Raw genomic sequence first — 15,757 nt, forward strand, 5'->3', positions numbered from 1 at the left:
GCTTATTAGAAACGGTCTATGGTCCTATTTTTGGGCAGCTGCATCTTCCACGTTCGCTATGCGTGGTTTAGGCGCACTCTGTGCCACTATGCGTTACCATCTTTTCCTGTAGGTGATCACGTCTCAAGTCCTTTTTTTTTTTTTTTTTTTTTTTTTTTTTTTACTATGTTCACATTCCCAGCTCGAAAATAATAAAGAAAGACAATGATACTGAGACGAACGTGACAACTATTGAGCAGGGGCTGCACCGAGACGCAGCAGTGATGGTGGGGCATTGATGGCTCTGCCGACCTGAGGTCTCGGCATCACGGCCAAAAACACGCACCAAAAACAAAAGATAGAGCTGTACGAGTCAGCAAAATGAAAAGAAAGGAAGGGTTAACATCAGCGAGTGTGCGGGAGAAACTGTGAGACTATTAACAAATTACAAGGGCTGTTACTGAGAGGAGCATCATCATGGCTGATCATGGCGAGTCGGTTTTCTGAGCCAGTTGTGGTGCATAGATAGGGATAGAGGAGAACGACGAGAGCATCATCATAGCGAGTCGACCGCCCAGAGCCAGTTTGTGCTTCGCAGATGGCGATAAACATTAGTTTTGAATGCTTGCATTCCCTTGCTGTGGGGAGGCTGGGACAGAAGAGCGGCGGGGAGGGAGTTCCAGTCACTAATACTGCAGTGTGGGAACGAGCGCTTTAATGCCAGCGGGACAGATGCAAGCAGCTGGTGTTGGAGCTGGTGGTCATGGCCAATGACGCTACCATGCTCGCTGCGAGTTCTGGGGCTGGATGAGGGGAAATAGCGCGGTGGCAAAACAGAGAGCAGCTGCGGAGGGCCAGGCAGGTAATGCAGCTTGTATAGGCAGGCAAGCGAGGCAACAGTACGACGGATGGCCAGGCTAGGTAATAGTGCACCTGGACCGATGATTCGCAGAGCACAGCGTTGGATATGATCCAGGCGTTGCAGGTAGCTGGGCGGAGCACCTATCCAGATGAGGGGGGCATACTCCATAACTGGTCGAACAAATGCCTTGTATACTGTGGTGCGGCCGGCTGGAGAGAGAATGTGCGCTGCACGGCGCAGGAAGCCCAGGCGTTGTTTGGCTCGAGTGGCAACCTTCCGGAGATGAGTGCTGAATGACAGCTTCGAGTCAAAGGTCACTCCAAGTAAAGAGAGAGCCTTCTCCTCAAGGACAGGAATGCCGCCGAAGACAATGCGAGGCAAATTGATGGGGGTTCTGCGGAGAGTGGCGGTCATGGCTTGGGACTTCGACGGTTCGAAGGAGATGCGCCATCTGCGGCCCCACTGATGCAAGCGATCAACAGAAGTCTGGAGGCTCAATGCTGCGTCGGCTGGGGAGGTGTCGAGGGATATCAGGCTGTACAAGGTAGTATCGTCGGCGTACGCCTCTAGGTGGGCTCCGGGTGACAGGGTCTCTGAGGCGTCGTTCACGTAAATCAGGAAGAGTGTAGGGCCGAGTATGCTCCCTTGGGGAACTCCTGCTGATATGGTATACAGCGATGAGGTTTGGCCGCCCACCAAGCATTGAATGGACCGTCCACCTAGGTAGGAAGAGAGCCAGGTATGCAGGGGGCCGCCAATGCCAAGATGGCGGACTTTGTGGAGGAGGCCAGCATGGGACACACGGTCGAATGCTCCGGCAATATCCACGGCTAGAATACGTGCTGCACCGCCTCGGCCGACGGCTGTGATCCAGGCGTGGTGTAGAGCCTGTAGCGCATCTGAGGTCCCGAGGCGGCGACGAAACCCGAACTGGTGGGGTGTCAGGAGTTTGTAACGCTCAAGGTGATTCATGAGCTGACGATTGATAACGCTCTCCATGATCTTAGAGATTATGCTCAGCAGTGAAACTGGACGATAATTCCTTAGGGCGGATCGTGAAGATCGCTTGTGGATTGGAACCACGCTGGCAGTCTTCCACATTTGTGGCTGGACTCCGTGCTGGAAGCAAAGAGCAAAGAGCTGACACAGTGGCTTGGCAAGTTCTCTGGCGCATTCCTTCAAGACACGAGCGGAAATACCGTCGGGTCCAGTCGCCTTTGAGGCATCCAGGCGAGCTAAAAGCCGGTGGACTGCATCCGGGCGAAAGTGCACTGTCGTTAGTGCAGGTGCATCAGCGAATGCCGTGTCCGGTAAGTCCATCGTGGTAAGGTCGCGGCCTTGCACACTGCACTTGCGGGAAAAGAAACGTGCGAAAGCCTCCGATTTCTCATAGCTTGTGGCCCTCTCGCAACCTTCACTATCAACCAGCAGGGGAATGTCAGTGTTCCGACCCTCGCCACAAGCGCACTTTAGCTTCGTCCACCATTCCTTCTCCTTCAGGGACCCATTCGACAAGCTATGTCTGAGGCTGTTCTCTTTGGAAACTCTAGATCTAGCAAGGACTGCGATAGCATTGTTTACAGAACGGGTAAACTCATGTTTCAGTGCAAAATCGTGAGGGTGCTTCCTCCAAGTGCGCCAGCGTTTGTCCTTCTCCTTCATGGCGGCTGCACACTCAGGTGTCCACCATTTCGGATCCGTTGACTTCACTGTCAGTGTCTTGGACGGAACGAACTGGGAAACGGCTTTCATGATTGTGGCAGTAACGTGCTCACACGAAGTTTCTGGGTTGGCAGTAATGACGGTTGACCAATCAACCTGGCGGAAAAAGGATCGGAGGCGGTTCCAGTCTGCCTTTTCATAGCGCCAGTCAGTTCGTTGCACCGCCGCTTCATGGGTAGGAAGAACACCTGTGAAGTCCGAAAGAATTACAGCGTGGTCAGATCGACCAATAGGGGACATTATCTGCGTGGTCACTGGAGAGTTGAACGTGGACATCACCAGGTCGAGTGTGTTATCCCCGCGAGTAGGACTCTGAACGTGCTGCGTGAGAAAGTGGGCTGTGCATGTGTCTTCGAGGGCTTCCCCCGCAGGTGTGGTCTTCGAGCTATGGAGCCAATTGCGGTTATGCACGTTAAAATCACCGGCGAGTATGAGGTTGGCACCAAGTGCACGAGCAGAGGGAAGGATGTCATCGAGATGGTTAATGAGCGTAAGGTCACTGGGCCCCGTCGAACCTGGCCTGTAAGCAGCGCCCAAGACTATCTTTTGTCCAGGGGACAATTGAATGGATAGCCAAATGAGTTCGTGATGTGGAGAAAATAACTCATCAATTACCATGGCTGGGAGTGTAGATCTGATCCATACGGCCACTCCGCCACCGCGTGCTGTTCGATCCAGCCGGAAGGTGGTGTAGCCAGGGAATGTGGAGTCGGATGGTGGAACGGTTTCAGAGGAAAACTTTGTTTCCGTCACTACTGCTATGTCGGGATTATGTTGGTGCAGTGTGTGCTGGAACTCAGCTAGCTTGTTTCCTAAGCTAAATGCATTGGTGCAAAGGAGTCTGAGTGAACATTTAACGGTATTGTGATGAATGACAGAACTAGGCATGGGTGTAAAAATGAAAGGTAAATGTGTATTAAAGCGGTAAGTTTCTGAAGTGACTTACTGCAGGACTTGTTGGCCACTCTCAGGAGATTTTCGTTTCCGTTTTTTACGTTGCTTGGATCCAGTGGTGGTGGCACTCTGGTCCCGATCAGGTGTGACGCTATGGCGTGAACGCTTGGATCGGTTGACTTCCCACCCGCCAGAATCAGGATCATCGTCGCTGTGGCCTCCCAGCTGTGGGCCTAGGGCTGTACATGCATCGCTGTCTGCCTTCTTGGCCTCTCTGTCGGAGTCGCAGGGCAAGTTAGACAGCTGCTGGTTTTCTGGCTTGGATAAGCTTTCGTTGTCGACCAATGATTCAGTATCAGCAGAAAGAGGCAGCTCTTCAGACTCAGAGGAGCTGGAGTCGCTCTTGTCAGCTGCTGGGAGATCCTGCTTAGACTTGGATGTTGGGCATTGTGATTGGGCTTTACTTTGCTGCTCTGTCTGGGGTGGGTTTGCGACCACATCAGACAGGAGTCGACGTGTGCGTTCAGTGTCTGTACATGTAGGTGACGTTGAATGCCGTGACTGCTGTGTACTACCGGTACTGGCCGTGGTACTGCGGGCCTCAGGGCAGTCCTTGGCAAGGTGCTCTGGCTTGCTGCAAATCCGACACGTGGGCTTTTGGCCACTATAATGTACGCGGAAAGTGCCTTTCCCGTCTCTAGATTTCACGTACGAAGGTACGGCTTTATTCGACCCCAGTACAAAGGTTGCAAAACGGACTCCGGTTGCAATAACAACGTTGTCCCGTACCTTAAGTTTACCGTGGCGGATGGCGCCCTGCACGGTACCGTATGGAGCAAGTGCGGCTGTAATGGCGCCATCCGACACCCACACAGGAACATCGTGAATGTGCAACTGAACATGAGTGTTTTCTGTCAAGGATTTTGGAAGGATATGTTGTCCATTGATATGGAAACCATTCTTCACGACTAACTGGGCAAGCTGGATATCTGTGAACGTTAATCTGCATTGGCCTACCGAACTGACCTGGATAGATAGGATGAGCTCAGCTCCTATTCCGTGTTGCTCGAGGCAGCTCACGTACTCGGCGAGTTTCAAATCCTTTGGAGCTGGAAATATCACAGTTCGGGCCATCAGGTCCCTGGCGCTTACTTTCCGCCATGGGTCGACTTCAGCTGGTTCCCGAGATGTATCAGTGGTCTCCATGATCCCGGAACGGGCATATGAGGGGCTAAAACGCCCAACCACGAGATTTTTTTCAGAGCTAAAAAAAGCTTTACCACACGTCACTGAGACAAAAAAAAGTCATTGTCTTCCACGTTCGCTAAGCTTGGTTAAGGTGCACTCTGTGCCGCTATGCGTTGCCATGTTACCTTGCAGGTGATTACGTCTCCAGTGCTTATTGTTCAATTCAATTTGATATTGCACGTTTCTCAACTGGATTTCTTACAATGGAAATCTGGATTTTTAAAGTATCGGAAGTGATTTAATTGAGGGCATCATTTTCAACAGCTTTTAATTTATACTTGGCGACTCATTTCTTAATTTGTTAAAATTGCGGCGTCTTACGGTGCTGTGCATGTGTGTTTATTTTTCTGTATGTAACTGTTTGAACGTGCTCAGGAAACACAGAGTGAATTAATATACACACACAAACTGGAGATCAAGTTCCGGAATGGAATACAATAGGGTCATGTAGACTGGGGCAATCCTATGCGTGTGTGTTTTATTCTGACTATTTGTAACAGTTTGAACGTGTTCCGGAAACGCAGGGTGAAATAGTATACACACACAAACCGAAGATACCGTTCCGGAATAGATCATAGTAGGGCCATGTAGACTTGGTATTCCTGTGCAACTAGTTAAAAATTTAATGATGAAAATAGACTCTTGTCCAAGAATGCTCAAGCACGCACATCAACCTTTGACGCCTCATCGGAAACGCTTTTGGGACCAACCTGTGTGCCCCACCAAAGAACAGATGCGTAAATGCGATACCCGGCAAAGTCACTAGAGAGTTTTAGCACCCCGTAAACGAATACGGTGGCTTAGGAATTGTTGTCCCAACCAGTCTAAACCACCAGTACACAACTTTGAAGACCATCACAGCGCCTCTGGTGGAACGCATCTGTTCTCAGGTTCCCCTTGGCGAACCGTTGGACTGTATTCGTTCCGCGAAGCGCAAGTTGTCGGCCGCGAACAGACATTGTATGAAGAGCAAAGTGCTTGATTTCCTTGCAGCGGCACCGGCAGAACCCTCCTATTCTGGCCAATTGGCCTCCCAGCTGGGAGCGTCCAGTTGGCTGACTTGCCGGCCGATGAAGCGCCACGGATTCGCTCTGACCAAGGGTGAGTTCCGGGACGGCATCGCCCTTCGGTATGGCTGGCCATTGACTTGTCTTCCCAGTAGCTGTGGCTGTGGGGCCAGTTTCGATCTCTGCTACGCATTATCTTGCCCAAAGGGTGGATTTCCAACATTGCGCCACAATGAGGTACGTGAAGTCACCGCCAGCATGCTCCGGAGAGTGGCCAATAAGGTTGCAGTGGAGCCTCATCTTCAGCCTGTCACTGGTGAGCGGTTTCGCCATCGGACGGCAATATCAACTGACCAGGCCCGGCTTGACATTGTGGCAGGCGGGGTGTGGGGCGGACGGTTTAAATGCTGCTATTTTGATGTAAGGCGAATACAAACATGCCAAGCCTAGGACTACGAGCTGCATTGAAGCTGAATGTGTTTTTTTATCTAATTATATGAACTGCACTCCCAACACACAAGGAGGAAAAAGACAAGGGAACTGACCTAAGACCGAACTGCATAGAGAGAAGTGCAGGGATGTTCTTGCACTGACTACCTGCATCTGGATGATTGTATACCGTTGTGTACTTGTTCAAGTGACCTGTAAATGCTGGTGCCTACTGAACTGATTCGACTGATGTTAGCGGACGTTTCACTGTCTGTTATGTTTCTATGTGCTCTCTTTCAACCCTAACTGCACTGCCTACGGGAATGAGTTCTTTGCGTATTATGTATCTAATATTGACTGAGTACGAGGTCAATACAGGAAATAAAAGCCGAGTAAAAGACCAAGGCGAAGCCGAGGTCTTTTACGAGGTTTTTATTTCCTATACTGACCAAGTACGAAGTCAATATTAGATTTATCACGAAAAACAGTCCGTATTTCAAATTCCAAAACGATAACCTCGTGAATCCCGGTTTTATGATTGCACAACCGTTGCACCGCCACCTACTCATGCAGTGACAATGCTGCACTAGGCACCGGTCCGTTCAACTGCGCGACCCCTAAGCAGTCAAATTAAGCAGTCAATATAGCCCTAAGTAGTGAAATATGCAGGAATATTTGACTGCTTAGGTATGGCAAAAATCTATGTGAGTCAATACTAAGGGAGTGATAAAATAATTTTATTTATTTCTGCGTTGATATTTACAAGTACGCTAATTTTACACCTTCGCTGATGCTGACTGCCACCGTCGTGGACAATAAATAGACAATAAGAACTGCAAACGTGATCATCTGAAAGATGAGATGGCAACGCATATCGGCACAGAGTGCACCTAAACCACGCTTAGCGAACGTGGAAGACGTAATGGCCCAAACATACGTCCACCGACCTTTTCTAAGAAGCTGAGTCAACTGCGCTCAATAAACTGGTATAAAGGACGATCATCCCTCCTCTGGGGAGAGGATTATTCTTTTTCGTTCCCGTTTATAATAATAATAATAATAATACCACAGCACGCGTACAAAGGCCAAAGAACAATGCATGAGAATACACTGAAATTAAGCCAAGTCCGCTTCTGTCTCCAGTCAACAAAAAACTCATCCATAAACAATGTCTGTCCATTTCGACTTGTCTGCAGCAAATGCTCGTGCACCTTCTAGGTCGCTGGCATTCTTCAAAGGAATGTCGTGCCCTGCCAGGTCCTTCATGATGGTAGTAGGGAGAGTAGCCGCGGGACGGCCCCTTCGTCCACGTGACCCCGCTTGAAAATAGCAGGACATCGCAAGGCAAGGGGGTGACTGCTCACTCATCCTCAGCACATGGCCAGTGAGGCTACGGCGTCGCTTGGCAACAAGCTCCGACAGTGGCTGCGAGTCACATCTAGAATACAGATTATCATTCGTAATTCTGTCTGGACATCGCACTCCCACCAGGTTTCTGAGCTGTCGGCGGTGAAAACAGTCCAGTCGCTGAAAGACTGCCTGGGTTACTCCCCAAGTCTCACAGTTGTAAAGGAGGACAGGCAGCACAAGCGAGCTGTACAGCTTGAGCCTGGACCTTTCTGACACATGCTTGCGCCCCAGCCAGAGGCTGAACATACAACCGTATGCCTGGGATGCCAGCGAAATCCGCCTGTCGATATCCTCAGCGCCCCCCATAAGAGAGCCAAGCTGCCTGATGCTCCGCCAGGATGAATCGCCTGACGTAAAGTGCACCCATTCCGTTTTTTGCTCATTCATAATACAGTAAATTTGGGTTTCTGTTTTTCACGTAAACTGGAATGATACATGCTGCCCGAACGAATTCGAAAAGAACTGAAAGACAATGGATCAACGCAACTTGAGTCGAACCTTTTTCTTCCACCCATTGTCACCATAATGCTACCGCTGATGTTGGTGATGCTTAGTGTGAATGTCGAGACTGCTGATTCTGGAGTTATGCCTGCTGTTGAGTGGGACGTATCGGTGTGCTGGGCGAAACGGACCTCTGCGCAAGCGAGTACGATGAGAAAGATCTGCAACTGGAATGATATCCGGCAGAGCATGTTCTGCATTACAATGGAAGCTATGCAGTCAGAAATGCAAGCCTGCAAGTCAGTCTGGGCGGACAGCCCATTGTTAGTGAAATTTTACTGCTTCGCTGTGGGGATGTTTACGTTGAATTACGAGAAGCACAAGGGACACTATTTACGGTCAACAAATTTTACCTTCGCAACTTGCCATGAGCGTGCAAGCTATCACGCTGAACGTCTCATTTTGCAGTGCTCGTTGAAGTCCAAAGTGTCCCATGTTTACTGTTCGAATGGAGCCGGTTGCAGTATTTCACGTCATGGTATATGTCGTCAGCATCTTGAACGAAAAGTTGGCCTTTTTCTACTTGCGCATCCGCCATCTGCTGACGGCACTGATCGCTACCCGTTCAAAGCGTATCCACTGGATGCTACGAGTGCAGAACGACTCTGGGGATGTTGGGAACAGGAGTTGAGAGGAGAAAGCCATACCATATACACGCCTGGAAAGTGGGACATTGATTCTACATGCGTCGACACTCTGAAAGATTTAGGTTCGAGGGTCGCTACATCTGTGGTTTTGGATGTGCTGCAATGGTCCCTTTTTCGTCTTGAAGGGGCCAGTCAGCGAGGGGAGGTCAGGAAGCGATTTAAAATTCTAGCGGCCATTTTTCTACAGGAGTTGACCAGTCGTGGTGGAGATGCTCTCCTGCAGCATTATGTGTATCCAGTCTTTGAACGTTTCAAGCGGACTGCTCTCCTGAGGTCACAAGCAGCTTCTAGAAATGTCATCGTCTCTTGCAGTGGACTACGTGGAAAACGCACACATGTGTACAGCACTGTTTTGCGCCTGCTGAGGCTGGTTATTGTGCACGAAATTACCACCGTGAAATACAAACTGCCGCGTTTAGCTTTTGTGATTCTCTCCACTCTGAACACTTTCCTGCCGTGCGCCGTGCATAGGCTTCTGTGATCTCGTGTAATACCAATTTAAGCATTCATCTTTAGATTTATCTTAATGGTGACACAGTTTAGCATTTTGTTCTTAGGTGGCAGGCCTATTGGTAGGTACTATAAGCATCCTAGTGTTTCTATTGTTGTCCAGTACATGTGCCCTGTTAGGATAGTCTAATTTACCTTCAGGGGTAGCTATTTTTGTGCCGTTGCTATTCTTGGCTTCTGTTCTTCCGTTTTACTCTGTTTCAGATTATAGTTTGCAAATTGGCTACCTTAAATACGTGATATCGTCCCATTTCATATCACTAACGTCTGTATATCTTATCTTTGCTATTTCCAAACCTTTTGTTTCCCCTTATATTTCTCCTTTGAGCCCAAGCGATACATTAAAGCCATGCGAGAATGTCAATACACCAGTACAGCAAAGCCTGTTTTTAGGGGCATTGCACTTTAGTGTATAGTCGCACATGCAGAAACCTCTAAGCCTTATGGCGTATTCATGTAGATGTATTTGCGTACAACACCAGTTATGATGCAACAAGTGGATATCACATTCCATCATGTATGGCTTTCTGTCCAGCAATGTGAAAGTGGCATCGCATTTAGAGCCGACCAGGATACGTTTTGCAGTGGGTGCACCTGACGGTAGCAGACGAAAACGACCCTTTGAATTGACTTGATCAGAAAAGAACAGCCTGTACTATCTAGCATTCATTTGCTCTTATTTCGCTTCCCCTGAGCTGACAATATAGGAGAGGAGTGTGACAAAAAAGGCTTCACTCTGGCGAAATTGTTGACACTCTGCCCGTGTTCACGGGGTACTGCAAGACTTGATTTAACTGCGGCACGTTTCCTTCTCAATGCCTTAGGATACCGCACGTTTCTCAATGTGATTTTTACTGATTTCCTTAATTAATAATTACGTTTTATTATGGCATAATACGTTGCTGTGCGTTGATGTGTTTCATTTAGCCTGCTTCTTTGTGTATTTGTTCTCTAAACTAAGATAATTATGATACACACACCCCGCAAATCATGATTAAGCATAGATTATAAAACACGCATGTACACTTCCTGCTCCAGTGGATGTTCTTGCATGGTAATTACAGACTCTTATACAAACACGTTAGGGACACGCACATCCAACATTGTCGCCGCATAACAAACTCATTTGCGACCGACCTGTGCTCCCTATCAGAGAGCAGATGCGCATCTGTTTTTCAGATGTTCACCAACATCACTAGAGGGTGTTATCAACTCGTATGCGAGTATGAATACGTGGTCGTCTTCTGCACTCGGAGCAACTTCCTGTACGAGCCTGGGTCTGTTCATTCGACATGGCTAAAAAGTCCTTTCTTTTTTGAATTCGCTTTAATACTTGACGAGAGTCGTGGAGATTTATTTAAAAAGATTTTGATTTGAGAAGGTAGATAAAATCCTAAGCCTTCCTGGTGATTTTGTTCTCCTTTGGCAAATGGCGACAATATCATGGATGAGGAGGACAATTTTGTTCCTACTTCACTTAGAAATAGATGAGGAGGAAAGAACGGGATGTGCATGATTTGGTGATGTTCCTTGGGCTTATTTTAGACAAGCCTATCCTAGCTACGTTAGCTGAATGCGCCGAACTAGTTCGGCTTTCTCTACAACACGCTCTAGACAATATCCGCATTACTATGACAAGGAGAATAAGAATGTCGTCTCCTACGTCCTTGACCGAGCACTGTTTGTTTGGCAGTTTTGTGCGGGCTGCGGAGTGCTTGGGAACGCTACACAGACGCTTGGTCCACTCATCCGTTTGTTGAAGTGCTGGGGAATCCATTCTGGTTCCGCTGTCGCTAACGTTACCCGACCATACACATCCAGATGCAGGGAAAACTTAATCTTTGAGAGTGTCGACGCATGTAGAATCGATGTCCCACCTTTCAGGCGTGTATAGGGTATGACTCTGGTCTTTCAACTCCTGTTCCCAACATCCCCAGAGTGGCGGCAGCAGCAGCAGTGACGGTGGCTGTGGCGACGGCAACGACAATGCCCACAGCAGCAGAGACGATGGCAGTGGCGACGACAGCAGCAGAAACGACTGTGGCAGGAGCGGCAGCAGCAGCCGCCGCAATAGCAGCAGCGACAGTTCTCCCAAACCCGGCGCTGAGTTAACTCGGACCCCTGGGCAGAAGTCACGACCCCACCAGCGTGGTTCTCCCGCTGAAGACCAAGCTGCAAAGCGCGTGGCTCCAGTCAGCGAACAGTGATGTCTGCTGCCAGCCATATACCCCTGCTAAACCCCAATGCTACTCCCTTCCAGCCTCGAAGGTCCCGGGGCTCCCAAAGAACAACCAACTGCAACAACCTCAAACTGTTCGTCACGAGCCTCAACATCGGGTTTTTGAATATCTGCAGCCTGCGCTACAAGCTGCATGCACTGGACAGCCTTGCCCACCAGCACAACTGGGACGTCGTTGGCGTTGCTGAGACCTGGCTGGATAGTACCATCTCGGATGGCGAAATTTGTATTCCCGGCTACAGTGTTGTTCGCTGTGACCGGCCCGATCGCCAGGGTGGGGGCACATGCCTCTATTACAAAACATCACTCCCAGTTACCTATCGTTCTGATCTGCACAATAGCCACCTGGAGGCTACCTGGATAGCTATTGGCGGAGGGCAACACCAGCACCTCGTTGGCTGCCTCTATCGCCCACCAAATGCAACTGCTGATTTCTGGGGCCACCTGGACACAGTCCTCCACAATGCTGCCACGATCACGCCATCAATGACACTGGTGGGTGACTTTAATATCAATCTGGCTCAATGCATGACCAGTCGTCCTCACCAGCGCTTCTGGGACCTTATCGGATCGTATGGGCTCCGCAACTATGTTCAGTCTGCCACACGAGTCACACCCCGATGTCCGGATGGAACGCTGCTTGATTTAGTGCTCTCCACCGTGGGTACTATAAGTCACTGTGAAGTTGTACCCTGCACGATCAGCGATCACTTCCTTGTGCATGCAAGTCTGTCTCTACCCTCCTCGCAACACCCACTGCAGCGGAAATCAGTGCGCCTCACCCGCAAGATCCGTGCCATTAACCTTGCAACATCTCGTGAAGATATTGCCTCGTGCAGCCTCCACTCCTTTCCCCCTGCTGCAACTGTAGACGAGATGTGGAATGGCTGGCATGCCAAGTTTATGTCGGTTCTCGAAAGTCACGCTCCCCTGCGTGAAGTCAGAATCTCCACCAGGAGGACTCCCCCGCCATGGTCCGACCGTGATCTATTCCAACTGAACATGCACAAGAATAGACTTCACCGAAAGTGGCTACAAGATAAGACTAACGTGCATCTACATGAGGAGTACAAGCGAGCCCGTGCAGAAGCCTCAAATGCTTACCGGCGAAAACGCAATCAGCATTTCCAACAGCAGTGTCGTGATCACTCCTCCAACCTGCGGAAGATGTGGTCCGTGATCAACTCTGTCACTAGCCGTTCTCGTCAACATCATCAGCCAACGTGCGACATCACAGAAGTCTCGGATGCCTTCCACAGCATTGTACATGATCCGTCCCGTCCGGCGCAGCTCCAGATTCCCATTGGTCCACAGCCGCAAGGCTCAATGCTGACCTTCCAGTCAACCACCCCAGATGAGGTCAAGCACCTCCTGGAACGGATAAATCCCTGCAAAGCCACAGGCAGTGATGGGATTCCTGGGTGTCTGCTACGTGCTTGCGCTGACTTGTTGGCTCCATCGCTTTCAGTGCTCTTCAGCTCATCGCTGAGGCATGGTGAAGTCCCTCTGGCTTTCAAATATGCTGTAATAAGCCCTCTCTTCAAAGCTGGCGATCCATCGGTAGCTGCAAATTATCGTCCTGTGTCACTCCTGCCGATCGTATCCAAACTACTCGAGAAGATCGTCCAGAAGCAACTTGTTGCACATCTGGAGCGATCATGTGCCATACCACCGTCTCAGTTTTCCTTCCGCCGTGAGCACTCCGCAGAGGACGCCCTAGTTGTAGCAACAGATGCAATCTTAAAGGCCCGGGACGACAAGTTGACCACAGGCGTCTGCCTAATCGACATGTCAAAAGCCTTTGACAAAGTCAATCACAGCCAACTGGTCCGGGACCTATTCGATCTCGGCCTGGACAATGCCTCCCTTCGCTGGTTCTGCAGCTACTTAAGCGATCGAACCCAGCAAGTGCGCATTGGCCCCACCTACAGTGTTGCTGCTAAGTGCTCATCTGGTGTACCACAGGGCTCGGTCCTAGGACCGATCCTGTTTAGCATGTACACCCGTGATGTCCCTGCCATAGCCCATCCTGCTCCATCTCTGCAATTTGCCGATGACATTGCAGTGCACTGCCACAGAAAATCAGTGCTAGCCACATCAGCCTGCCTGTCAGGGGCCGTCACCAACGTCGCTGACTGGCTCAAGCATCGACATCTGCTACTAAATGACAAGAAGAGCCAGGTCCTGTCAATTGTACCACAACGCAATGCGGGTCAGCATGTCGCTGTCCGCTGCAACCAGACAGAGCTTCCCCTGAGCCCAACAGCAAGGTACCTCGGCGTGACCCTTGACGCCGCTGTGAAGTGGGACCCCCATGTTGACCCGATGGCGAAGAAAGTTGTGCAGAAGATTGGAGCATTGTGGCGGTCCCGCAGATGTCTGAGCCTCAGTAGTCGCATCCAGTATGTGAGGTCAGTCATCATGCCTGACCTCCTATGTGGGTCTAACGCCTTCTCTTCCTCCCTCAAGGTTTCGCAGCTTGATCGCCTTCAGGTCCTGCAGAACCGAGCGGCGAGAGCGGTATACGGTTTGCCGCCTCACATCTCGGCTCAGCCTCTGCTCGAACGGATGTCCCTGTACAGAGTTCGGGAGTGCTACGCCCAGAAGCGGCTCGTCCTGGTGTGGCGCTGTGTCAATGGGAAAGCCAGCAGTGTCCTCCAGGACCTATTCTCACCATCAGCTGGCAGCACCACCCGGCACCAGGTTTCCAGGGGCCTCACTGTCCCCTCGGCACAGTCAGAAGCCGGCAGATCTCGCCTGGCCTTTCAGGCAGCCTTGGCCTGGAACGCTCTTCCAAGGAGTGTAAGGGAGATCAAGGCTGCCCAGCAATTTAAGCTTGCCTCCATCCCCTACACCTTGCCATGAATGCTCTGTCTGACTTTTCCCGTCCACACACCACGTCATTTACTCTTCTCGGCGTGCTTGTGCGCTCAAGTTATGAACTCTTTGTGTTCCCTCTGTTGATGCTTCAAAATCGCTCTATAAACACTGCAAAATCGCTCTGTTGACGCTACAAAATTGCTTATCATCTCCCTCCCTCCCTCCCTCCCCCCCCTCTCTCTCTCTCTCTCTCTCTCTTTCTCTCTCTTTCTCTCTCTCTCTCTCCCCATAGCTCTCTCCCTTTTGAAATTCGCTTCCATAGAATTGGGCACCATTGCATGTTTGGCCTTGCGAAGCAAAATAAAAATCAACAACAACAACAACAACTCCAGCACTCGCTGCGTCCAGTGGATAAGCTTTAAACGGGTAGCGATCAGTGACGTCAGCAGATGGTGGATGCGCAAAAAGTAAAAGTAGCACTTTTCGTTCAAGATGGTAACGACACTTCATATTCCGATTCCATGAAATAAAGCAGCCAGCTCCGTTCATGCAGTAAAGATGGGACACTGTGGACTTCAATGAGCACAGCGAAATGAAACGTTCATGACAATTTCCGAAGCTAAAATTGGTTGACCGCAAAAAGTGCCCCCAATGTCTCTCCAGTTGCAGATCTTTCTCATCGAACCCGCTTTCACATTGGTCCGTATCGCCCAGCACACCGATGCGTGCCACTCAACAGCAGGCATAACTCCATAATCAGCAGTCTCGACATTCACACTAAGCATCACAAACATCAACGGTAGCATTATGGTGACAACGGGTGGAAGAACAAGGTTCGAGTCAAGTCGCTTCGATCTTCGATCATCTTGATGTTTGTTTGGAATTCGTTAGGGCAGGATGTTTCATTCCAGTTTCCGTAGAAAACAGAAAATAAAGTTGTATGCATTATGAACGGGAACGAAAAGGAATATTCCCCCCCCCCCCCCCCAGAGGATGGATGATCGTTCTTTATACCAATATATTTTGCGCAGTTTACTCAGCCTTCGAGAAACTTTGGATGGTCCTATGTTTGGGCCACTACGTCTTCCACGTTCGCTAAGCGTGGTGTAGGTGCACTCTGTGGCGCTATGCGATATCCATCATTATTCTTATATTCCAGATGATCACGTCTCCTGTGCCTATTGTCTATTTGGTGTGCACGACTGTGTCAGTCAGCATCAGCATACTAATACACTTCAATGAAGAATTACCTATATCACTATAATAAGCAACGAAGGAATTTGTATAATCCCGTAGTCAGTGCGATTAGGCTTCAAAGAGAGCACGTGGAAACATAAAAGACAGTGCAACGTCCTCTAAATTCTGTTGAATCGGTTCAGTAGGCGTCAGTACATACTGGCTACTTGAACAAGTACACGACGGTATACAAGTACAATCATCCAGATGTAGGTGGTCAGTGCCAGAACATTCCTGCATTACTCTCTATGCA

The 15,757-nt window shown here is 49.7% G+C and overlaps 1 protein-coding gene across 1 annotated transcript; it reads left to right on the top strand.

Moving 5' to 3' along the window:
- The first annotated feature begins 11,415 nt into the window (after positions 1–11,415).
- On the top strand, positions 11,416–15,497 carry LOC135821712 (uncharacterized). The gene is made up of 2 exons (XM_065334709.1): positions 11,416–13,257; positions 15,480–15,497. Exons 1-2 carry the CDS (start codon positions 11,416–11,418, stop codon positions 15,495–15,497), a joined length of 1,860 nt encoding a protein of 619 aa, XP_065190781.1.
- The last annotated feature ends 260 nt before the right edge of the window (positions 15,498–15,757 follow it).

This window comes from Sycon ciliatum, chromosome 7, assembly GCF_964019385.1.
Source record: "Sycon ciliatum chromosome 7, ocSycCili1.1, whole genome shotgun sequence".
Taxonomy (NCBI): Eukaryota; Metazoa; Porifera; class Calcarea; order Leucosolenida; family Sycettidae; genus Sycon; species Sycon ciliatum.